Source organism: Rhamphochromis sp. 'chilingali' (genome assembly GCF_963969265.1).
Source record: "Rhamphochromis sp. 'chilingali' genome assembly, chromosome: 22".
In the NCBI taxonomy this organism is placed as follows: domain Eukaryota; kingdom Metazoa; phylum Chordata; class Actinopteri; order Cichliformes; family Cichlidae; genus Rhamphochromis; species Rhamphochromis sp. 'chilingali'.
In genome coordinates, this window is record NC_137950.1 from 10,418,862 (window position 1) to 10,445,901 (window position 27,040).

Here is a 27,040-nt window from a genome sequence, read left to right on the forward strand (position 1 = left end):
GCAAAAGCATCTAATAGTTTAGTTGAGGAATTATTAGAATTATGGATTTTGCTTGCAGAAGCAGAAAGAGGAAATTAGCAGCTGGAGAAAATAGGAAGAGAGGACAGAGGAGTTCTCTTTATATACCCCTGTGTGTGTGTGTGTGTGTGTGTGTGTGTGTGTGTGTGTGTGTGTGTGTGTGTGTGTGTGTGTGTGTGTGTGTGTGTGTCTAACCTTTTAATGGACTGAGTGATGGAGGGCAATCTCTCCGCAGGAGGTCTGAGGTAGTTGTTGGAGGTTTCCAAGGCAGCAATGCAGGTCTGAGGGTTTTCCCCTGGCATGCTGACGCTGCGCAGGCGCCTCACTGGCTGTAACGTAAACACACATAAACACACACACAAATGATACAATCATGCTCTGTACCACTGGGAATGAGTGACTGCATGTCAAGGAACAAGCTAATTCCACACAGAAGAAGCAATCCGCTAGGGTTAGAGTTTTCAGTGCTACGGTCTTCTTCATTTGATGGAATTTACTGAGTTGCCACCAGAGATGGGCAGTAACGTGTTACAAGTAACGCGTTACTGTAATCTGATTACTTTTTTCAAGTAACAAGTAAAGTAAGGGATTACTATTGCAAAAAAACGGTAATTAGATTGCTGTTACTTCCCGTAGGCACGCTGCGTTACTGTGTTACTAAAACCGTGATTTTTTTGCTAGAGTGTCTCATGACAGTGACGTAAGCAAGTGCGACGTTTGTGACAACAGCTGTGTGCAGATCAACAATGGATCATATATCGAGTGCGGAGAGAGTATGAGCGTGCAGCGTTTAAAGCGTGGAAGTACTGACCTTACTTTGAGTTTGATTCCATAAAAAGTGACAAAAACATTAGCGTCCGTTGTGCGTGGGAAGAAAACTTCTTTTTACAGCGAAAAAAACCCCCTAAAAGCAAGCACCGAGTGCTCAACGACGTAATGGGAAATTCACAGAGAAACTCGCGGATTCTTCAACTGACCGCGGCACACCTGCACCAGGGTAAACCTCCACCTACCCCACTCCTGGTTTACAGGTGAAAATAGAGCAACAGGACCGCTAGTCTTTGACTTTATTTATTTTCTGCTGTGTTTTACTTTCATCTACAGTGGGGCAAAAAAGTATTTAGTCAGCCACCGATTGTGCAAGTTCCCCCACCTAAAATGATGACAGAGGTCAGTAATTTGCACCAGAGGTACACTTCAACTGTGAGAGACAGAATGTGAAAAAAAAATCCATGAATCCACATGGTAGGATTTGTAAAGAATTTATTCGTAAATTAGGGTGGAAAATAAGTATTTGGTCAATAACAAAAATACAACTCAATACTTTGTAACATAACCTTTGTTGGCAATAACAGAGGTCAAACGTTTACTATAGGTCTTTACCAGGTTTGCACACACAGTAGCTGGTATTTTGGCCCATTCCTCCATGCAGATCTTCTCGAGAGCAGTGATGTTTTGGGGCTGTCGCTGAGCAACACGGACTTTCAACTCCCGCCACAGATTTTCTATGGGGTTGAGGTCTGGAGACTGGCTAGGCCACTCCAGGACTTTCAAATGCTTCTTACGGAGCCACTCCTTTGTTGCCCGGGCGGTGTGTTTTGGATCATTGTCATGTTGGAAGACCCAGCCTCGTTTCATCTTCAAAGTTCTCACTGATGGAAGGAGGTTTTGGCTCAAAATCTCACGATACATGGCCCCATTCATTCTGTCCTTAACACGGATCAGTCGTCCTGTCCCCTTGGCAGAAAAACAGCCCCATAGCATGATGTTTCCACCCCCATGCTTCACAGTAGGTATGGTGTTCTTGGGATGCAACTCAGTATTCTTCTTCCTCCAAACACGACGAGTTGAGTTTATACCAAAAAGTTCTACTTTGGTTTCATCTGACCACATGACATTCTCCCAATCCTCTGCTGTATCATCCATGTGCTCTCTGGCAAACTTCAGACGGGCCTGGACATGCACTGGCTTCAGCAGCGGAACACGTCTGGCACTGCGGGATTTGATTCCCTGCCGTTGTAGTGTGTTACTGATGGTGACCTTTGTTACTTTGGTCCCAGCTCTCTGCAGGTCATTCACCAGGTCCCCCCGTGTGGTTCTGGGATCTTTGCTCACCGTTCTCATGATCATTTTGACCCCACGGGATGAGATCTTGCGTGGAGCCCCAGATCGAGGGAGATTATCAGTGCTCTTGTATGTCTTCCATTTTCTGATGATTGCTCCCACAGTTGATTTTTTCACACTAAGCTGCTTGCCTATTGTAGATTCACTCTTCCCAGTCTGGTGCAGGTCTACAATACTTTTCCTGGTGTCCTTCGAAAGCTCTTTGGTCTTGGCCATGGTGGAGTTTGGAGTCTGACTGTTTGAGGCTGTGGACAGGTGTCTTTTATACAGATGATGAGTTCAAACAGGTGCCATTCATACAGGTAACGAGTGGGGGACAGAAAAGCTTCTTACAGAAGACGTTACAGGTCTGTGAGAGCCAGAGATTTTCCTTGTTTGAGGTGACCAAATACTTATTTTCCACCCTAATTTACGAATAAATTCTTTACAAATCCTACCATGTGAATTCATGGATTTTTTTTTCACATTCTGTCTCTCACAGTTGAAGTGTACCTCTGGTGCAAATTACTGACCTCTGTCATCATTTTAAGTGGGGGAACTTGCACAATCGGTGGCTGACTAAATATTTTTTTGCCCCACTGTATTTGAAAGACTGAGTGTAAACACACAAAATATTTTATTTTATGTGCTGGAATGTGCAGAAAATAGTTTTAAATGTTAAACAAATTTCTTCCAGTCAGAGAATGTTGCATATAATTTAATTTTTGCTTGATGCATAAAGTTAAAAGATTAAAACTAATAAAACAAGTTTTAAAAAAAGAGACTTTTCCATTTGATTACATTTTGTATGATGGATTATGTAGAAAAAGTAGAATTGGGCTGAAAGATCTATCGCTTTATCACCTCTTCAGGTTGTAAATCGTGTTTTTAAAAAGTAACTAAGTAACTAAGTAATTAATTACTTATGAAAATAAGTAATCAGTAAAGTAACGGGATTACTTTTGGGGGGAAGTAATCAGTAATTAGTCACTGATTACTTTTTTCAAGTAACTTGACCAACACTGGTTGCCACCAGGTGAAAGACCGCCAGATGTTGTTGAAAGCGCTCAAAAACATTGATTTTTTTCCAGTATAACATGTGCTTGTAGTCAGAATTTTACACCTCTTATCTTGCTTTTACTCCAGACATGCTTTTGAGTCCTGTGCCTTCACCTGGTTGGGCGCTGGCGTGTCATCCGGTGTCAGCTGGATGGTTGGGATGTCCAGTTTCAGCCATGGTGGCTTCTTCCTCTGCAGGCTGCTGTTCCTGCTGCTCGGCTCATCCATGCTCGCTGCCTCTCCTGACACCTGCCAGCTGGGCAACACAAACAGAGAAGGAAATGGGTTTTTGGAAAAAGTGCTCAGACAAATTACCGAACTGTCACAAGCCAAAAAATCCAAAGTGACCAGCTTGGTCGATTAATCGCAGACAGTAGACAGAGCGTGCTAACAATAAACAGCTGTAATCCACGTGATGTGACCTCGCACAGACACAGTACTGAGGCAAATTCCTGAATAATCCAAATTATGAGCCACTAGTCTGCCAACAACTTGAAGTCTTTTCCTAACAAACTGAATCACAGTGTGGAGTGACACTGAACCACAGTTGAGCAGATCTACTATATGATCTTCTTTCAGATGATTGTGTCAACTGAATTACTGACTGAAATAAACATGCTGATATTATTAGGAGCAGCGGCCCACTATTTTCTTATTCTGGCCACAAGCAAGCTGCACCGTTCCGCCTCCGGTGTCCTGAAGTTTAACTCCTCAACACTGATAGCTTCAGTTTGCTCCTTTGCTCCAGGTAAGGCTCAAACTCACAAACTTAGCATTACTCTGCTGTTTGCCGTCTTACAAGCAGCACTGCAGCACATTTAGATAACTTAATGCAAACACATGACACATTATTTCAGCTGAGCTTAAACTTTTCCCAAACACCAGTTAATATTTTCTCCATTCCCACAGGATACTCAGCATTTATCTGCAAACTAAGATCTACCAGTACTTACTCCTCCCCTGGAGTTTTGGAGGCACGTTGGTGCAGCTATGTTTCACAACCACAAGGTGGCACTAAGCTGCTCACATGGAAGGCTTGTGCTCAGATAAAACACAAGCACGCCACTTGTGTGGAGAGAAATGGATGCTGTTGCACTGCAGGCCGCCCGTTAACAGACAGCATCAGACAGAAAATTTGACCCAAGCTGAGCCACACCAGCAGACGGAAAGATAAAAAAAAGAAATTAAAAGGCCGAAGCTTCCACTGATCTCAGTTGCTCACTGGTTTATGACTTTGAAGGCATTCAGAGAGTGAAAAGGGGTTTTCCTGTTTATCTGTTTCCACAGCAGCTGTATGGGAATTCATGAGACATTTCCTCAGTTTGTGAATGTTTGCTCTGGAACTTTTTAATAATGTGCAGAACCAAAACTGTCATTTGTTTCTCAAAGCTGCTGCTGCTTGATGATGTGTGCACATTTTGTCTGTTTACTGTCTCACTGTTTATTTAGTTACTCTACTCTAAAAACGATCCTGACCTACTGGCATATGTGAATTATCTGATTAATTATCTGTGTTGGTGTAATTGATGTTCTATATGTGATATATTGTGAAAAGTTCTTGCTGTGCTGAAGAGTCAAGCACCGTCTTTAGAGTAATTTTTAAACTACTTTGTGCTCATTGCTTAAAGAATATCAGACAAAGTATTGTGTAGCTATCAAAAGCCAGCAGTGTGTTTGTGGGGTTAAAGTTGTCATCAACTTAGCACTACTCTACCCTCCCACGCACGCACACACACGGTCTGGCTTAAATCTCATAAACCGAAGAGCCTAAAACTTCACTGCTCCAGGTGAGGCTCGAACTCACAACCTCGGCATCGCTCTGCAGGTTACTGTCTTATAAGTACCACGCGCTGACCGATTGCGCCACTGGAGCCCCTGCAGGATGTCTGCATTTCAGCTCATTTTGAGAAGTCTTTCTCAGATCACAGTTACAGCCTGTGCCAAGTGGAAGTCCTTATGCATGAGTGAAGGGGACTATTACTGCATAATAGGACATCTGCATGGGGCTCTAGTGAGAAGTAATGAGCGACCACCGCCGAGGTTTCTGCTGCGAATTGTTCTGTGATTCGTGGCAGTGAGTGAAATTACAGGCTCTCCTCTTTTGCCATAAAGTCAACAATAATCTCTTCCATCATAGGTGATCCCGGAGCTGATATTCAGACTTCTGGCCAGAAAATCAAAGGCAGGAGTACTTCTTGATGCAAACGAATCCAGACAGGACGGCATGTACTTCCAAAGCCCAAGAACTCCTGCACACAAACCTATAGAGTTGCAGCAAAAACGCGAAGGAATCTCTTTTTTGGATAACTTGGCTTGTCATTTCGAGAGTGTATTTTTCAGTAAAATCCGATTTTCTTGTGTATCTGCTCTCAGGCGAAAAGGCCATGTCTATTTTGATAGTGATCTTTACATGGCAGTGCCTACAGAGCAGGTGTGAACTCGATGTTGTCAGTATAGGGTGGGCGTTTGCACAAATAAAGCGTGATTACTCAGCTGCAGATGGTAGTAGGAGTAGTGACACAACAAGGAGCGTGAGTTGTGCATGTTCTTTGTTGTAGACAGTATGTTTAGCTGTATTATATGCTGGAGCTATTCAGGTTGGTGGAGTCTGGGAGGTTTGGTTTGGCTAAAACAAACTCATTTCTGCTAAGCACAGTTTATTTTGGAGGGGTTGTGACAGATTTAAGTGAAAAGTGGAAGGGTTCACCACAATCATTTGTCTAGGTGGTAAAAACGTCAGTCCTGACAGAATAATCGTACCTTCTGTTAGATTGCTTCAACCTTAACTGTATTGTTCTCTAATACTCAGCCTACACTATAAATATTCATGTTAAATATCAACACAAACCGTTAGTGACAGCAGAACATAAGACTGAAGGAGCGGCAGCGTCATCCCTTATCAAATAATGTATCTCAATATTGCATTAGACTGCCAAATATTTTGTGCAGACATTCATGGTTCCCAGGGGATAAGTCTACTGACTTTGACGATCCCCCCGATTGCTCAGCCGCCACCATGAGGTTTATATTTGTGGTTTTGCATGAGCTGTCTAGACTGCCATGAAATTTTGCACAGATGTTTCTCTCTCGAGGTAAATCGTTAGGCTTAATTTTCACCTTATCCAATACTTTGTTTTGCATTTAAAGTCTGCAAAACTAATCACACCCTCATCAGCTTGCTCTTTGCGCTTTGTCTTTAGTCCAGCAAGATTTCTTAATGACCTGTTTAAGATGATTATAAATGCTTTTTAAGACTTATTTCACATCCATATTGGCAGAAGAAAAGGATGACGGATACGAATGAGAATCACAGAGCCAGAATTAGTCCAGAGCACCACCACTTTAATGTCAGCGTAGCTCCAAGCACTGTCTGGAGTTACAGGAGTGATGCTGCTAATGCAGAGTGGGTTTCACTGGAGTGGGATTTTCAGTACTGCTGTTGGTGTGTTATGGCAACCGATGTTTTTCTGACTTCCTGCGCAACTGTACAGCTTTAACACCTAACATGTTCACTTATGAGTGGGTATGTCGCATTAGCAGACACCTCACACTGCAAAACAAAACACAAGCTGGGTGTTTTATACACGCTGTAGTTTCCATTAGTGGCTACTGGCAACATGTTGGTTTTAATTTATAGTTTTGTTACTGCATGGTCAATAATACCCCGCCCCTTCCAAAAAAAGATAATTAACAAATGTATAAAAAAAAACTTCAGAATGTGGAGGTTTTCAGACACTTTAAGGCCCAAAATTAATGTGACTGGAATTTACACTTTAAAGACCCTGTTATAAATACCTACTAACATGCTAAAACACTAACAAAAATCCATTGTGTGGTTTTCTATCCAGAAATGGAAATTTTTACTGTATTGGCAGCGTGTTTGGGATCATTGTCATACTGGCTAAACATACAACAATACTTCAATCTTTCTGGATCAGTAATTCCATCTATTTTGAGAAGATCTTCAACACTGCTGTCTGAAATGCAGCCTCAACCCATGAAAGAGCCTCCACTGTGTTTTACAGATGGCTGTTATTTGACCTCTTTCCTGACCTAGATGAGAATCCGAAGCAAAAAATTTAGACCTAAAAAAGACCTAAGGCATAGGTGTCAAACTCTGGCCTGCGGGCCAAATTTGGCCCGTAGCCTAATTACATCTGGCCCGCGAAGCCATACAAAATTACTATTAGAGCTGGCCTGCTGGTATTATACAGTTCATGTACTGCTAATACTACAATTCCCAGAATGCTCTGTTGGTGTTTTGGCTGCAAATACAATTTTTATTTAAGAAATGAATTCCACTGATGTGTTATTTAATTGGAATTTCGATTTTGCATGTGTGCAATATTAAGTTATATATATACGTTTATATAAGTTATATATATTGCTTAGTATTAAGCTTTGCTTGTTCCATACTCAGTTTTTCAGCAAAACTTGTTTGAGTCCATAAGAAAAGATTCATTCTTATATTTGGAGGAAGATTTTTTTCAATGAATATTAATGTTAGCCCGCGACTTTGATCCAGTTTTGAATTTTGGCCCACTGTGTATTTCAGTTTGACACCCCTGACCTAAGGCAACTGATTTTAAATCCAGTTCTTGTGTAATTTGGCACATCTCTGTCTTTTCTCCCTGTTTCCTTTCCTTAAGAATAATGGCTTCTTGACAGCCACTCTTCACTGAGACAGACTGATGAACCAAAAGGCCAGATGCATCTCTAAGGTCCTGTGTCAGGTCTTTGTTGGATTATTTCCTATTTCTGTAAGTCATGACTTTCATGTACTGTTCATCTGCTGTAAATAGCATTTAGGCCTGCCACTTCTTCTTTTCAAACTTTTCAAGGAAACACTGAACAGCATGCTCAGATTAGACCAAGTTTTAGGCTTTTTGTAAAAATGTACGGTTTATTGGTGCAAAAATACTGTTTTACGTCTGTCAAACATTTTTTATAGATTCAACGAAAGAAAACGTGTGTTTTTTCAACTGGCTGCTAGCAAAGTGATTCAGTTTAAAATGGGTTCTTTGCTATGTTGTCTGTTATGTGTAGACACAACACTCTCTCCTCCTTTGAGTTGGGTTCTTTTTCATGATTGAATGATTCGTAGGTCAGTGTTAAGTGGTTTTACAAACAAAACATTCCTCTGAAAAGGTCCGGTACAAGGACTGGACTGAAAATAAGTGCTGATGAAAGACTGAAAGGCCTTTAGAAAGCCTGCAGAACAGTTGCTCAGGACCACTTTTTAAAAATTACAAGAAACTCTGGGACAGTACAGTATACAGTAAACACTAGCGTGCTACTGCCAATTTTCAAGGTGATCAAACAGATGTAATTACAATGTGGCTTTGAACTCAGATTATCTAATAAAGTATTTTAGAATTCTTCTTTGTAAGTTGAGAATGCACATGTAGATGTAGAGTGCATTCATGCACTGGGCCAACGCAATTTTTGGTCACAAAGTAAAATATCAAACAAAAGTTGGATTCCGTTCTTTTCGCCTCTCAGCTGCCTGTGTCAGTGTTTTGGTGCCTCTGCGGTCACATGAAGGAGTCTGCGCGTTCTTTTATAAACACACCCCTGCAAATAGAAGGCTTCACTAAAATCCTTTGCTTCACCACATCCTTTGCTTATTTTGTAGTGGTGATATTGTGTGTGCACGGCAACATGAACTCAGGCACTCTGATATGCACTTTTCAAGTAAGGTCAAAATTCACTCACATGCATGTACTACACAGCGCTCGCCTCAGCCCCCCCGCATCAGGTCTTTGTAGGTCTCTGCTAGAAGGTGCAAAGCAGTCCAAAATCAATATCCCCATTTTTTATCTGGTTTTGTAACATTCGCCATTTGTTATTCCATAATCTTGATCTCTCTCCTCTTTTTTTCCTCTAGTTGGATTTTTCATGACAGGCAGATTAGGTTATGTAATCCCCGTGCTGTATGCCACATGACATCGCCCTGCTGTTCAGCCACAGAAGCTTGTACTGCCCACGATTCGATGGAGGTGATGCTGTGATAGTGTCGTGAGCAGGATGTGGTGTCACTGATATCAGTGAGTCAAATTGAGCAAAAAAGCAAAAGATAGTGTCATCACATAATCCAACTTGCCAGTAAAGAGCCTTCATATTTCAGTTCTGAAAATTATCCTCTCCTTTTGAAAGCATTAAGACTGACTACTTGCTCTGGATGAAGTAGCATACTTTTTATGATAGCAAAAAAGAACGTTTAAAGGCTTTTAAGTTCTTATTTTGGCTTCAATTTGCCATCAAAACTCCAATGTTGTCATGTCAAAGTGTTACCTCAAAGGAAATATGAACTTCTGTGCACAGCCTGCTGTGCTTTCAGGGGACTGCAGCAGAATGGTAGCGTAATTGGATCTGCTTTACATGGAGTGACATTTGCTGACGTGTCGAGACAGAATAAAACAAAGGCATCTCTTTGGCACCGAAGCAGGACTTGTCCTGACACTGCTCCCTGATCCTTTGCCTTTGGGGTGGCTGTAGCTCAGGCGGCAGAGCAGGTCATCTACTGATCGGAAGGTTGGTGGTTCAACTCCTGGCTTCCCCTAGTCTGCATGCCAAATATCATTGGGCAAGATACTAACCCCAGATTGGTCTCTAATGCATCAATCGGAGTGTGAATGCGTGTTATTTAGCTAGAAAGCATCGGGTGAATGCACAAGTTGTGTAAAGTGCTTTGAGTGCTCAGAAGAGTAGAAAAGCGCTATATAAGAACCAGTTCATTTACCATTCTGGTCTTTGAGGCTGCAACCAGTAACTGTACCATGTAAAGCTACCGTGACTGCATGTCAGTAAGCTTTGATATTCAGTGGCTCATCATGTTAAGCAGGCCACAATCTGCTCTCTGCACTGTCTCCCTTTTATTCTCTAAATCTCTTGCCTTCTTTGTTCTTTTTCTTTCTTTTTGGCTCCTCTTTGAGGGTGCAAGACTTTCATTTACTCTGCTTTTTAATATTCAGTGTACTGCACAAAAATTGTTTGGGTGCTTTGGTAGGATGGCTAAAAGAATTCTGGATATTGAATATTTAAATCAGAGTGCTGTATTACATCAACTTCTTTCATGCAAAGACCGAGTAACACAGTTAACTTAATCCATGCATCTTTAGAATATTTAGCTTTAAAAACTCTGTGACAATGTGACACTTGGTAAACTAGCGTACCTGCCAGCCCAGCTGCTGCTGCTCCTGCCAGCCAGGCAAAAAACAGTCAATTAAAACACCCAGGCATCAACTGTTTCCTGCTGTCCAGTATAATCTCTGGGCACTGGGTTGGTTTTAGTGTTACTTTCCATTGTTTCCATTGGCAGGATCCATCTGAGCTTCTTTTCTATTTCTCTCCGGTAGCACATTTAGCACCCCTGGCATTTTATCTGTGATTGTACAGAATTTCATTCAGCAAGAAGTCAGAGAAGAGCAAAAAAGGCTTCTAGAGTTCTGGGAAGTAAGCAGGCTTAGCTTAGCTAGATTTCCACGACACAAGACGTCAATGCGTCTCTGTATCAGTGACTCCAGGCACTGTCTTCTACTTTTTGTAACAATTCATGTTCTCAGAGAGAAATGTTTTCTTCATTTTAAAACCCTTGGCTCGCTTTCCCTCAAAGATCAATGATGTCTGGCTAAATTTCTGTGCTTTGGTTTCATTGCTGGAAGCAAATCCACAAATCCCAATGATTCCACTTGATTTAAATACACTTGCATGGTGTGGCCATGCCTTAATACCAGCATAATTTTATTTTTACATATTTTGAATTGTGGAAAACCAATAAAAGTTTTTCAGCTGGCTGAAGCCAGTTTCATTGCAACCTTAATATACTGACTTTTGACAGATTGCCCAGACTAATCTTTTGCATTACTGTTGCCTTTGATAGCAAAGCAATAGCAACTCAAATAACAGTTCGTTACAAACCAAGATGTGCAGAAGAGCATCTTTGAATGCACAGTATACTGAACTTGAAGCAAATGGGCTACAGCAGCAGAAGACCACACTGCGTACCTGTCAGCTAAGGACAGGAAACTGAGGCTACAGTTTGTACCAGCTCACCAACTGCTACCAGTTGGACAAGATTGTAAAAGCATTGCCTGGTTTGATGTGTCTTGATTCCTGCTGCAATATTCTGATGGTGGGTCAAGGATTTGGCGTGAACAACATGAGGACATGGATCCATCCTGCCTTCTAGCTTGCTTCAGGGTGGTGATGTAATGGTGTAAGAGATATGTTTTTGGCAAATGCTGGGCCCCTTAGTACCAACTGAGCACCATTTAAACATCACAGCCTACCAGAGTATTGTTGCTGACCATGCTCATCCCTTTATGACCACATGGTATCCATCAAGATCACATAGTATGTCACATTCCTCAAATCAACTCAAACTGGTTTCTTGAACATAACGATGAGTTCACCGTACCTAAACAGCCTCCACAGTCACCAGCTCTAAATCCAACAGAGCACTTCTGGTATGTGGTGTAATGGGAGATTCATAACCTGAGTGTGCAGCCAGCAAATCTGCAGCAACCGTGTGATGTTATCATGTCAATATGGACCAAAATCACTGATGGATGCCACGAAGGATTAAGGCAGATCTGAGGGCAAAAGCAAGCTGTACCTACTACTGTATCCACTGAGTGTTAGTGAAGTTGTTACTTGGATTTTATTTGTGCAGTTCTTTCTAATAATAATGCCAGACAACTGTTAAATTTCAGGTCATATGTTTATTTTCATTTGAAGGATATATGGTATATTTAGTAAAGAGCCCTGGTGTTTCCTTTGCTCTCCAGCAAGAATGTGTTATAAAACTGACAATTATCAGTGCAGTTCCAAGTTGACTGGCTTGGACTCAGCATAAGATTAAAACTCAGACAGCCCAGGAGGGTTTGAACTTTATTACATTGGCACTGCTCTGTTCTAATAGGCACTACAACCTGCCAAACAGCACCACTGGGCCCATTTCAACTTCAGTGTTAAAGTAGTTTTTCTTCGCAGGGCAGCGCTTTTCTGATTTACTGCCATTTCATTGCATTCATCTGTTCCTACAGATCCTTTTGCACACAAAAACCCTTCTCCCAGAGACTTCCCACAACTGTGCATCTCAGTTCTTTTAATTATTTGTTATGGTTATGTAACAATGCATGAAAATTGAATTGCATTGAATTATCTTGTGTGCTTCTATCATCCTACCCTCAATCCCAACCCCCTACAAAGGGACTACATTTGCTCTGGGCTCTCATCTGTGCCAGATGTTAGTCATAACACAGTAGGTCATTTCCTTTCTGTTTGCAGAGTTTGGATGATGAGTGCATGCGTGTGTTTCTCTAATCTGCTACTACCTCTAAACAAACACTAATAAATGATTAAACATCTGCCGCTACAGAAACAGAATTTCGGTCATGTCAGTAAGTAAAAACAAGAAATGATGAATGACAAATAAAAGAGAAGAGCAGTCACGTCTTTCCTTGCCAAAAACATTAATTAAAATTGTATGTTGACTTTTGGACTTCCTGACTTTCTAAATTTGGCAGCATTAAATGCTTCTTTTAGAGGGTTTCTTACTGTAAAAACATAAAAGTACTGTGCTGAATAAAAGATTTACAATAACATGTATAAAATTAATTTAGATCTTTAGACATTATTAAGAGGAGACTTTAACTTTTGTGTCTATACCCCAACTCCTGGTTATAAGACGCAGCCTTATTTAACATTTTGGCAGCCACTCTGAGGCCGAACGCTGGCCAGAAAAGATTATTCACCACAGAAGTCTAAGTTGGACTCATTGCTAAATCGTGTTCTCAGCTGCATATCCGAAACATGCAATATGTTTGAAAAAGAACAAATAAACGAATAATATGAACATAACAGTTTATATTACCATCAGTCTTTGTGCCATAATCCAAGCAGCCACCTCCTCTCGTTGATACTATTTTTGCTTTTTCTTTCTGCAGCCTGCTTATTAAATGCGCTGGATGACAAAATGATTTTGCCCAGGTTAGTTATAATTAGGCTCAACCCAAATAAATGAGACTCAAATTTGACAAAATAAAAACATTGTAAAACAGAACAAGACTGTAAAGCAGCTCCTCAGAGACATCAGTGTTCAGAGTATTCAGCTGCACTGAACTGAATTATCTGGACTCACGATCAGATGAATTCAGCTATTTATCAATTATAAAATTCTATGTCCCAGACACAGGAAGGAAAGTGAGGATGTCGACTGATATTCATACCATTATTTGGTGATTTAAAAAAAAAGATTCCCGATATATCGGCCAACATATCTTTTTTCTTTCAGATACATGAAACATAAACAGATTTCCTAACATTTGTCATATGTAGTTATTTGTTTACTTATTTACAGTATCCCTCCGATGTCTATCTTTTAAATGTTCATTCATTGGCCAATATAAATTCCAATACTAATAGATTGGTAAAAAGCTAACAGACTGGTAAATCGGTAAGTTTCTATGCATTCTTACAAGAAAGCCCACCACTGATTGCCTGTTTAACATCAATCTGTAGATTGTTCACTTACAAGTTTGATTGTGCTGCAAAACGCGCTGACAGACTCACAGTGGGGGGTCTTAATGAGTTCAAACCATCTGTCTAAACACTGCTTTGATTGTCCTGCGGCGTCTGTCTTTTATCTTCTTACCGAAGATTACACGACAGTGAGCAATTCATTAGTTAATCAGCCGCTGTGCAGATCAGCGCACAGGGGTGCGGGAACATATCCCACCCACTTAGACACACACACACAAAACCACCAAAAAGAAACCCACACACAAGTGACACTGCTACTTAAGGCTACTGTATGTGTGTACATAAACACATCCCACTGTCAAACACAACACACTGGAATAATTTATAAAAGAGACAGGCTGATTAAGACCACACTGTAGTCTAAACCTGTCACAAAGACGTCTTTGACACCTTGCATCCCATTCCTTAGTGATGCTTGGTTTTCTCATTCACAGAAGATGAACGTTTTTCAAGCAATTTTTCCATCTGCTTTTGAATCTTTGCACCATCTGCCATGACAAAAACTCTCAAGAGCTCCTCATCTATTTTAGAAGAAAACCACAGCCCTCACCTTCCTCTATAAGCAACCTCCCTCTGTGCCATAAAACTGCTTTAGTCAAACGTGATCTGGTTGCACACTTTGTAAAACAATTTTGAATTATTAAATGAAGCTGCAAGGCTTCTTATTGACAGAATCGCTTGTTTACAGCAGTTTGATGTTTCAAATGTCACAAAAAAGAATAAAATGTCAATTGATTTTATAAACTTTTGAAACTTTGCCTTGAGGACACTGGTACAATCAGAAGCAGAATTAAAATAAACAGAAATGTGCCATGTTCATCCTGTCTGCCTTTCACAGCTACACTGTAGGCTAGGAAATGCCTCACATTCCTGGAAAGTACCTTGCAGCCTACTTCTACTCTAATTTGTCAGCTGCAGTATGATAAGTGTGAGAACCGTGACCGATCAACATCAGACTAGATATACGATGATCAACTTTTCCAAGGAATGTGTTACTAAAAAGCAGATTTTTATTCTTGTGAAACTGAAAAGCTGACAGGGAATAATATTGACTACAAGAGATGCGAAATCTTTAAAAAATTCAATTTGATATTGTGGTTTGACACATATTAATAAATGTAATAGGGGCAAGTTTTATTATCTCTAGTAAAGCTTTATTGCTCTCCCTTAACAATGGGTTAGAGGTACTATCACCCAGTAAAGGCTAAAAAAAAAAAGACACTTTTTATTCAGTTTTATTTACAGACCACCAGTTTGCAACAAAAGCCTTTTATGCTGTAAGGAAAAAAACTTACATATATGGAGAGTAACCCATGAGTCTCCTGTAGGCAAGCAGAGAAATGTTCCCTTTTACTCCAAGAACCAGATTTTATCATTACTTTCTAATAATTTATACACTCTAAAATCTAAATGCAAAGTTTATCTGCTTACAAATATGCTTGGCAGAATTGCTAGAATGTCCTTTTGCCTTAATGCAGAGGGCAACGGCATAAAAAAGCTGCTTAGCTATACAAAGATAAACAGAAGCCCAAACAATGAGAGCAGGTCAGAGGTCAAATCTGCCTCTTAGTACAATCATGTCTCTCAACTAGTGAGCTATCGAAGCAGGATGGATTTAATTGGGGCAGAAGCGGGAAGTAAAAAATCGACACCTACACTTCCTGCACTCTTAGTTTTGCATAATCCAAAAGTCTCAGATGTGTTTCACAAAGGAAAAAAAATGTCTCCTATGAATGTCATTAAGAGATTAAAGGATTGGCACAGACTAACGGCATCAAGTGTTTCCACACTGTAGATTGACACGTGGCCCGTGGGGAAGCAGTTTCAGACTGACAAGCAGGAAAGGCACGCAGACGTGCGTGCATTCAAAATCCGACCCGCTGCACTTTAATTCACACCCACACAATTCTGATGAAGCAGTCTGCATAGGAAGACAAGCCTTTTTATCTGTGCAGAGCTAGCGATCGCGTCGAACCTCAAGGTAACCATTGCTGGGAAGCAAACAGTTCATAACACATCAAACTGTGACAGTGATGCCAGTAAAAAAAAGTGGCAAAAGTTGCAAGGATGCATTCATTAAGGCTGGGAAAAGTTCTCCAAGGACGTTATAACATGATAATGGGACGCGACCTCACGCTGCCTCTTGACTTGAGATGACCTGGAATGCATCAAGGCAGAGAGGAGAGGAAAAACAGAAAAACAGATGGAGAGAAAATGGTTTTTATGTCATGTTGGGAGAAGATGAAAGATGGGTAAGAAAAAAAAAAAAGACATGCTGCACCAAGTCAAAGAGCATAAAAAACCCAAAGGAAATCCAGTGCAAAGCAGAGAACAAACAGTGTGATACTGTGTGGAGAGGAGATGGACACAGAACACACAAAATATCCCTCTGAAACGAAAACAGTCATCTGCATGTCCAAACAACATAAACAAGCTGTTTGTTGTGTATGTGTATGCATCCATGTACACGTCTGTCTGTCTGCTATGCCAAACATCTGCATCCGTTTACCTGTTTCTGCCTTTTAGTTACAGAGTTTCGTTTCGGTGCATGAAATCCTTCACATGTTCATCTTGTCAGAGCATTGAGAAGCCTGTAACTGAATTTCCTGAGCAATGCAGATACGATCAAGCTTTGAATTACACTGCACTATTAGGACGTTATTTACACATTAAGCAAATGAAGCATTCGTGTGGCAATCGCCATCTTTGTGTACTGAAACTGGATGTGACAAGCGGATATGGATCACACTGTCAGACAACACATCAGTCGGCATTTGACTCGTCAGTCTCAAGTCCGAGGCCCACTTGTCCTGTAAACTTTCCACAGACTTGTAACCACAGCTATCGTCCCCCTGGTGGCTATCAAAAACATTGCAAGCTTAAAGGCTAAAAGCACTTCTCTTCATTTCGCTCAAAGCACTGAATCCATCTTTTATAGTTTTACGTATAATCTTTTCGGATTAATTGATGGTATCATTATTAGTTTAAACAGTAGGTAATTATTGGCAACTGCAGATAATTCAACACAAAAGACTCGATGGAAAACCTCTCTGTAAGAATTAGCCTGCAGCATTGCCATTCATCACTTTAAATGTTCCAACACCTCATAGCTTCATAGCATATATCGCTGCCAAAAATGCAGCTGGAGAGAGCGCAGCAGTTTACAGCCCCTGTGCCTGGTATGGGACTTGAGATGATGGTGCAGAGTTTTGCCAGCAAGAACGGAAGACTGGTTCCCCCGCCTACCATCCTGGTCTGTTATAAGGTGGCAACACCAGACTGAACAATAACGTGAGGGAAGAAGAGACAAAAAGAAAGGAAGAAAATACTGAACAAAAAGTCAGTGACAGAGGGTAAGAGAGACAGAAGCCAAAACAGAGTGAAAGAGACTACACAGTAACAGCCCCGGGAGAGCAGACTGAGACTGACGATGGGTTTTATGTTTCATGGCATCTTAGAATCAGTGATCATTAGATCCTCAATAATAAATAAAAGGAGCACTTTATAAGGTTGATTCTGGGCGCTTTTAGGACTTCCCTTTCAGCTAAAAACAGGACTAGCCGACCAATCACCATGCCCTCTTCTGGGGCGGGCAAGGGGAATTCATGTAAAACCAAAGACTGACTTACGCCAAATAACTCTGAGTCTGATGGTTAACCTGGGTTAGAGCACTGCGTTCTAGCTGAAATAGCCAGAAAACACAAGATTTAACCCTCATTTAATGTCAAAGGCAAAGATAAGAGTTATACATAACCAGAGATGGGAAGTAACGCATTACAAGTAACGCGTTACTGTAATCCGTTTACTTTTTCAAGTAATGAGTAAAGTAAGGGATTACTATTGCAAAAAAAGTAATTAGATTACTGTTACTTTCCCGTAAGCACACTGCGTTACTGCTTTACTAAACTGTGATTTCGTGAGAGTGTCTCATGACACATGCGACGTCTGTGGCGTGTGATCAACAATAGATAATATGGAGTGCGGGAGAGAGTACGACCGTGCAGCGTTTAAAGCTTGGAGGTACTGACATTACTTTGAGTTTGATTGGTTAAAAAGTGATAAAAACATTAGCATCTGCTGTACAATCTGCGTGGGAGGAAAACTTCTTCCTAAAGCGAAAAATTAAACTTCAAATCTGAGCAAGCACCTAGCACGCTGCCACGGGAATGTGAGATTCATAGAGAAACCCCCGGCACCGGGCAAACCTCCACTGGCTCCACTCCAGCTCAACAGCTGAAAATAGACTTAAGGGCAACAGGACTTAGTGCTGCTGAATCTTTGATTTTATTTGTTTTTTGCTGTGTTTTACTTTCATCTATTTGAAAGACACAAAACATTTTATTTCATATGCTGGAATATGTAGACAATAGGTTTAAATGTTAAACAAATTTCTTCCAGGTCAAGCCAGTCGCATATAATATAATCTTTGCTTGATGCAATGTGCATGAAGTTAAAAGATTAAAACAAATAAAACAAGTTTTAAAAAGAGATTTTTTTTTCATTTCATTCAATTTTACATGATGGATTATGCAGAAAAAATAGAATTGGGCTGAAAGGTTTGGTGCTTTATTCAGGTTGTGTTTTAAGTTTTTAAAAAGTAACTAAGTAACCTGCCGCTAACCAGTGAAGTAACAAGATTTTTTTCTTGGAGAAGTAATTAGTAATTAGTAACTAATCACTATTTTCATGTAACAAACTAAACAAAGCATTAAAAAATGACTGCTCAGGGAAGAAAAAACGAATTTCCACAATAAATTTTTACCACCATTGATTGCAAACACTCACATCAAGATAACAATTTAAATGTTTCTTTAAATGTGGTGTTGATGGCCAGTCTGAGCCTTGCACAGGTGCAGACTAATCGAACAGCAAAATCTGTCTAAAACAAATGAACCCTTGAACTCAAGCCAAAAGGACTTTAGAAGAACACTCATATACTGTAAGTCAGTGACCTTAACTGGCTAATACTGTCACACTTGCGATAAATAAGTTACTAATTAATTAAATAATAATATAATACAATAACTGTTAAAAGGGGCTTTAAACCAGCCAAACACTGGGGCATTGAGAGAATGTAATAACTAGGAAAAGAAATATTAATAACGACTAAAAACGAGACCAAGGGAAGGGTTGACTCGCAGGGAAGGGGACAAACAGCACATGCGCCTCATATGAAGCTGTTTTGTGTTAGCTGCATGGTGACAGGAAGGTCACCACTACAATAAGTGTCTAGTCAAGTGTGGGCTCGCCTGGAGACATGAATAGGCCTCCTCAGCAGCCGTCTAACCCTCCTACTATTCCTCCTTCCTGCCGTCTCTCTACGTTGCCAGCAAATCCATGCTGTGAGCGCCAATACAACAGCTTCCTCTGTTGGCTGGCCTTGTATGAAAAGTTAATGGTAATTGCCCACAGATGCCACATTAGAGTAAGATACCGAGGGGGATAGAGAATTGGCTCTGAAAAGAATATGAAGGAAAAATGGTGGTCATAATTGTGGTTTCAAAGAAACACAGAGGAGTTATTCAGGATTTTCATAAAGCAGTCTGGCCGGGGGAAAGCATTGTCATCAAACAGACACTGAAGAAGTGTTTGGAGGCCACATAATGGCCAGATTAAAATTCTTTTTTGACAGGCAGCTTTCTATTCATCCGGACTTTTATTTTTTAAATTTCGAGATAAAGATGATCTTTTCTCACTGATTTTCTTTTCATGCTGAGTGAAAGTATTCTCGCCAAAGTCACAAAGAGGCCGGAGTGATTTGATGTTCCAGCAATCCTCTACGCTTTATGATATTACCACCTGCAACAAGTCATTTAGCAAGTATGTCTCCAGTTAGAGTGCAGTAGCTGTGGAGCAATAATTAGCCAACAATGATGGATAAACAGATAAAATATTTGTCTCAAAGTTAGGATTAAATAGTAAAATACACTGGATACACAGCTGAAACATGCTAGGAATACTAATACTGCCTAAGAATTCTGGATAACTAGGTAAGATTAATATTGTAATACTATATTTTCCCAGCTGGCCATTACAAAGAACACAGGTTTAATTTTGGTACCAACTGAAAGACCTCCATAGTGGGTACACTGCTAGCTGTTCATTTTAATCCATGTAGAAGCAAGTCTCACCATTAGGCAACCATTCTGGTAGCACCTCTGAGCAATTATTATCTAAATGAATGGAGAGAAAGTCTTAACTTTTCCAATAAAACTGCTTGAGTAGAATTACAAAGGATTATTACTGGGAAAAAAACAAAGCTTGTTCCATAGTGTTGACATGAACAACACCCCTGGTGCATTCCAGAGCTCTTGAGCAAATGCCGTGGTAATTCAGATTTTAGATTTAGTAAGCCAAGAAAAACAATGAGTAGACTTACCTGCATTTATGCTAACAAGCACATGTGCCTCACGTCCTTCCCTGTTTGTCCGTTTATTGCTTCTTTGGAGGCAGAGGCGAGGCAACCGCAGCCTTTGTCATTCCAGAACTCTCCTAAAAATTTGATTCAGGATACTTGGAGCGCCATCTCTTTCACTTTTAATATTGAAGTAAGGTATTGTCCCTCCAGTATCACTGCACACCCACTGCAAGTCTACTCTTCAAAGACTCAACATACACTCGGGAAATCTGTTCATGCAGCTCCTACCCAACTCATCCTGAAACAAATGTTTCACAGTAACTGCAAGACTGCACATCTGCCCATCGGTCATCACCCCATCACACACTTATCACACTGATCCACTCATGACTGTTCCGTGACCTGCATGTCCGCACTTACACTGTATAAATAAGTGAACCCACAACAATCTGTTGCACGGTACTTCATCGAATTTATGGAGTCTGATTTTTATTTTTACGCGAGACTTGAACAATCGAGGAAACTTTAGAGAATATTAAAATCAAACTAAAAATGCATACTTATGTCAGAGTGCAGAGGTTTCTCTCTATTTATTGCTTACAGTAAATAAAAATAACACACATATGAATGTGAACACCTTTTTTTTTATTATCTGTCACTACTTGCATGGTGCACTGAAAGCACCTGTCTGATCTTATCTGAGGAAAAAAAATGAAAGCGCAAGCACCATGTAGTGACAGGAAAAAAAGAAAAAAGAGGAAGAGACACAATAATGGAGAGAGAGGATTAGAGAAATCCCCGTCCAGATCTGTGCAGATCAGCTCAAATCTTGATCATTTGTTTCTTGGGGGGTGGGGGGTGGATGCAGGGTAAAACAAGCTGCACATACTCAACTATTTAACCATTACCTGTTAGTGCACATTTAGGAAAGTCATGTCATCGTACTGTTAATCATTCATGCTGCAGCTGAAGGTCTGAATTTGTTGCCAGCCATGAAAGGCAGCCGCGGTCTGCTGCCCCTCTGCACACTCTGACTGTAAAAACAAACTTTTTTATGCAGCCAGCACCAGACAGTTACCAAACAATCAGACAACTCCTCTGTGTACACTATCTACCCAAAAGTATGGGTTAACTCATGTTGGACTTGTTAAAGATGGCTAGAGGATTCACACCTTTTACCTGGCTTCACTACAGAATTTGAGCTAATCTGCTGATGCCTCAGACTTTCCTCTTCCAGAAAAACACATAGGTAATTTGTGTGGTACACGTGCATGTAAATCATGTGCTGTGCTGTTGTCATTTTTAGATGTAACAGCATCCTGGAAGGGCAGGAAAGGCAATGGAGGCAAGTGTTAGTGCCAGTATGCAATTGCATGTGCACGTGCAGGCACACAAACGGAAGTGCACAAGAATAACAGAGATCGTCAGCTGCCCCGGCACAGAGAGAGGAGACTTTGAGTCTACCTTTTTAAAGTAAACCTTGTTCTGCTCTGCAGCTAACATGAGCCTGACGTAGCAGCACACACTCAAGGTTCTCCCTAAAAGGGCCTTCCATCTGTTAGCTGATCTCCATGACAGTGGAGTAAAGATACTGCATCAACACAAAAGAGCTTCTGGAGAAGCAGCTGAACAATATGAAGAACTACCACAACAGCAGCCAAGTCAAAAATGACAGAAAAGGCACGGAGAAGCTGGTTAGCAGCAACTCAACTTTCAAAATAAGAGTCAGGGGATGACACAATATTCAATATTACTACAACAATTGTGATTGGATAAAGAATATCTAAAAAGCACTGCAGAGTGCACTTGTGATTCTATGTGCAAAGCTGAGAAAGCTTAACTATTTAAAAAATCTAAATATTGTGACAGTACGATTCAAAAGCTTTTTGAGTTTTCTCAACTCGTGATAGTTTTTGTTGATTTTACAAATATACACACATTTAGACAAGAGTTCTGACAACTTGAACTTTCTTGTTCACATAATTGCACTATACTGATGGGCTTAACAATAAAATTTAATGTTAAAAAGCTAGTATTAGAAACATAAAATTTGCAACAGCCGGCCAGCTGGTTGTATTCTGGTTATATTCCTGTAGAACGGGAAGTTTGCTGTGTGAAAATGTGAATGTCTGTCTACGTAAACAGCAACAGATGTGCGATTTTTGACAGTTTATCCCAGTTAATTACTGTATTATCAGAAACAGACTGCATGTAACTACCAAACTTGACCTTATTCAATTGCAGATATCTGATAACACACTGACTCCAGCATGTGGCAACATTTACGTCAGGTTTTAGTGACAGTGTTGGAATACTTAATCACCTCATTTTGGAGAAAAAAAATAACAGATGTGACATAACTTTATCTCATTGGATAAAACAGACAGCTGGGATAGGCTCCAGCCCTACGATACTCTGAATTGGAGAGTAGAAGAAAATGGATGAATCACTAGATGGAACAGATATTCCAAAACTCAGCATATTGCAAAATGTTAAAAATCTCAATAATATTGTATCGTGAGTGAGGCATTGTGACAATACTGCATCATATATTGTCAGCAACTAGGAGCAAACACAAACCCAAAGGTCAAAGCCTAGTGCACTCCCACTGCCAATCATAAGTCTGGAAAAACAAGAATGGATTAACCTCACAGGAATATTTTAAGTAGATGAACAAGAAAATTCAAGCTGCCAAAACTCAAAAACGTATTGATTCAATTTTTGTTGATATTTTGCTTTTTCTCAGCTTTTTCTTTTTTATGTTGTGTGGAAAAAACTGCATGTAGTTAACCCAAACTGGGGGTTTTCCTGAACTATAACCAAATAGGTTTTGTGCCAAACCCTAACCAAACCACAAGTGAAAGCAAAACATAAAAGCAGCCAAGACAAAGCTTGAACTCCACTGTCAAAGGAGCTTGCAAAGAAAAGCGTCTGGACTTCTTTAAGTTGCTTGAAGACGTTTCACCTCTCATCCGAGAAGCTTCTTCAGTTCTAAGGTCAAATGGTGGAGAGTCCCAGATATAAACCTAGTGGGAGTGACCCCCCACAGAGGGACAAAAGGACCCCCTGATGATCCTCTAATCGCCTGAGCCAAGGTGTGAAACTGGGTGTGGGTCCCCATCAGCCAGAACTCCACTGTTGATCAGAAGTCAAGAGTTTGTGTGTGTCTGCCACTTAGACTGCAGACTGGCCAGGGATGCCTGCAGCAGCCAGCTGAAATGACAGGCACAAATCGCCAACACAACCATTTAGTTGGAGGGTTTCTTGAGATGTTTAGGAGTCATCAAAGATTACACTTTCACTGAGTTAGTTTAGCATCAGTATACCATTGTTTAAATACTTCTAAACTGAAATTGCCACTAAGGCTGGGGAGAATGTTGCTTCTTTTGCAGTTATTTGATCAATTTGACCTCCTTTTGTAAAAACACGCCTTTAGAAAAAATGCCTTTTAAAAAAGGAACCACGACACCTCCCATTCAAATTTGCGCAAACCTATTTACCGACATATCCTACATGAATGAACTAGTTGCCCGATAACAAGTAGTTGCATAAATCACATGAAAAATGTAGAGTATGGCTTGTAGGCACTAGAGATGATCCACTCCTGGGCAAGCTGCCATGAAAAATGAGTTGTAGAAAATGCTTGAGGGCTCCTGTAAAACCAATGCAGTTTTCCACCCTGGTGCACCCAGCGGAGAGGGCTCAGTATAAACATGAAGGTGCATTTCACTTGTGAGAGCAGCGGCCCAGAAATAAACCTGCTATTGTCACCGTCGCTTTTATGTCTAACTTGTTCAAACAAGCTCGATGCGGCAACCTCAGTGCGCCCAGGCAAGAGACAAAGACACACCTGCGAAATGTCTTCATGCTTTACAGATGCCTACCGTTTTACATCTAGGTTATGCTGTTGGCTTCCTGTTTAGCGCTGTGGGTGCATGTGTGCTGTCGTACTTTTGTCATCAGGTTATATTAGGCGCTTTCAGTTCTAATTTAGGGCCACCATCATAATCAGGACTTCACAGCAGAGGTGATTTATGACACCATGAGCTGCTTTTCCACGTGTATTTGTAACAGAGTTGTAGAGTGATGAAAGGATCTGTAATAACAGCAATTTAAAGCAAAGTTTAAAATCACCCACATATATTTCCTTTAACGTGAGAAATTGAATGTTTTTCGCTTTAGAAATGTTAGTTTGTTTTGATTATTATATTTTAAAGATCAAATGATATGTACAATCTCCAACCACTCTCTTTGGTATGCCTGTTCAACTCAAACATCCAAGCAGCCAATCACACGCCACCATCTCAGTGCATTAAGGCGTACTTGGTCAAGACGACCAGCTGAAGTTCAAACTGAACATAAGAATTGAGAAGGAAGGGTAGTTAGTTGGCTTTAGTGCCAGACGGTCTGAGTATTTCAGAAACTGCTGATCTTTCGGGGGTTTTCCTGCACAACCATCGAACCAATGATGGCCTGAAAAAGTGAAAATATCCAGTGAGCAGCCTTGTTGATGTCAGAGGTCAGAGCTCACAGGAAGACAGCAGGAAGTCAGATAACCACTCTTTTAACCTGAGGCATGCAGAAGAGCATCTCTGAACATGCAAAATGCTGAACCTTAAAGTAGATGGGCTACAGCAGCGGAAGACCACACCAGATGTCACTCCTGTCAGCTAAGAATGGAAAACTGAGGATAAGATTCACAATAATTGGGCAAGTTATGCCTGAAAAAACGTTGGTTGGTCTGATAAGTCACGATTTCTGCTGCAGCACTTGGATGGTAGTGTCAGAGTTTGGTGTAAACAACACAGCAGCATCGATCCAGCCTGCCTTGTATCAACAGTTCAGAAAATCATAGAAAACAGCAGGTTTACTTGTTTAGAAGTGGTATAAATCTAGACATTTTTCATAAAATACTTCATTGTATGTCCAAATTCACTGCCAGATCCATTTCCCTCCAAAATAAAGAGCATCCTGCATCCTGTCTTATTAGTAACATCAGGTACTACTAACATACAACACAACACAGTTACAGCTGAAAGAACAGAATCTTAACGAAACATGTGTTTGTGACAGCTGAGCAATGAATTTGTTTTTGCCACACTCCATTAAGTCATCACTGAGATCGCAGGTTTTAACCCTGACCAAAACTGCTGTGTCCCTCAGTAGGGAGTTTTTTACAGCTGCGCCAGGTGATGTGTGTGTGTGTGTGTGTGTGTGTGTGTGTGTGTGTGTGTGTGTGTGTGTGTGTGTGTGTGTGTGTGTGTGTGTGCGCGCGCGCTTTACAAGTGTGTGTGCAAGTGTATGCTCCTGCCATCTGGCCCAAAAATTCAGCTCCCTACCACGTTTCCGAACAGGAAGGCAAAACAAATCCTTGATGACACGGGTCAGTGGTTTAATTGTCTCTGTGGGATTCCTGCGCAGCCAGCAACTCTAGCAGTCCCCTTCATCTCAGCAACAGACGAGCCTGCAGCACTCTGAAATCAATTCATCACTCTTAAAAACCTGCAAGTGCCCTAGCGTGTGTGTCTGTTTGTGTGTGTGAATCATCCAACCCTGCCTTGACTTACTATATCATTTAAGAGTAGACAACATACAGAGATATTTTGCCAGTGGGTAACAAGGTCTGCCTTATTCTGACTTTCCCTTCCTCTCTTTCATACCTCATTAGACCCGCTAATGGTCCTTATGTCTTGGACTTCCACCCATTTGACAGACCAAGGTATGTGTCACACACATTTGCTACACAACAGCGTGGCGTTTTAATTCACAAGGCTTAAACTCCCTTAGTACACACACACACACAACAAGCATGAACGCACAGTGCCACCAATGGGTGTTTGGTGTGAGCCTCGGGAGACCCCACCCAGAGAGCCCGTGTGCTGCAAAGCAGTTAAAACACAGCGTACCTGCACCACGAGTGAGATGCTGACAGCTCAGCTCCCGCCTTATAAATACTACACGGTGTGTATTCATTGAGCAGCGACGATGTCCGCTATGACAGGCGACGTTATTCCCACCTACCTTCAAGATGAGGCCGGTTCCTTCTGCCGAGTACAGCACAGAGGGGTCCCCGCCAGTGAAACGCTCACTGCCCTACATAAGTTCTACCTGCCTCATCACGCGGCCAAAAGGAAGAGTGGTCTCCCTGTTAAGCGCGAGCTCCAGATGTTAGTGAGGGCGGTACCGTGTTCACGTGCCATAAAAATGTGAAACAGCTGCCAGCTGAAGCCTCCGTACTATAGCGCGTACACCGGATTCTCCGTCAGCCACTGAGCTGCTCATGTGTAGTCTCTCACCCGGTCCGCCTACTTTGCCGCTGCTGCCGCCACCGCTGGATGGACGCCGACCGACAGACCGACCTAAGGGCGACTGGAGGGCGCCGTCTATCGGCGATAACGAGCAACTACAGGCTAGGCGATAAAACGGGCTAAGAGTAATCTACATAGTTGTTTTTTTAGTCATATGCAGTATTTTAACCTAGTTGCCATAGGGCAAGAGGCAGGGTTCTGGGACAGGTTACCAGGCTAACACATGGAGACAGATAACTATTTACACTTATGGGCAGTTTAGAATCACCAGTTAACCTAACCCCACTAACTGCATGTTTTTGGACTGTAGGAGGAAGCCGGAGAACCCATGCAGACACAGGAGAGAAGAGCCAAACTCCACACAGAAAGGCAGGATAATGGATTTGACCCCAGGACCTTCTTGCTGTAGGGTAGCAGTGCTAACCAACATGCCACTGTCCTACCCCTCATTCCATCAGTTACAGCATGAGCAAGGTCGATATAGCAGAAATCCAAATTTCTGCTAATTTGGATCTGGAAGCAAAGTGATGTATGAAAAAGTACTTTCCTCAACATTCCTTTATAAAGCACCTTGAACACTAATTGAGAAGGATATATAAAACTCCTACAATTTCTTAAAGCCTATAAAAATGTCACAGCAGTAAAAGTA

The 27,040-nt window shown here is 41.1% G+C and overlaps 1 protein-coding gene across 3 annotated transcripts in view; it reads right to left on the minus strand.

Moving 5' to 3' along the window:
• rhbdf1b (rhomboid 5 homolog 1b) overlaps positions 1–26,414 on the minus strand; it is a 44,202-nt gene extending 17,788 nt beyond the window's left edge. For 2 of the 3 annotated variants that reach the window (XM_080873285.1, XM_080873283.1), the window contains exons 1-3: positions 26,105–26,414; positions 3,295–3,436; positions 214–347 (exon numbers count right to left, since the gene is read on the minus strand). In XM_080873285.1, the coding sequence (XP_080729411.1) occupies positions 214–347; positions 3,295–3,408 (248 nt within the window). In that variant the 5' untranslated portion in view covers positions 3,409–3,436; positions 26,105–26,414. Of the gene's footprint in view, positions 1–213; positions 348–3,294; positions 3,437–20,104; positions 20,243–26,104 lie in introns of those variants that run through there. The other variant, XM_080873284.1, reaches the window with a different exon arrangement.
• Positions 26,415–27,040: the final 626 nt, after the last annotated feature.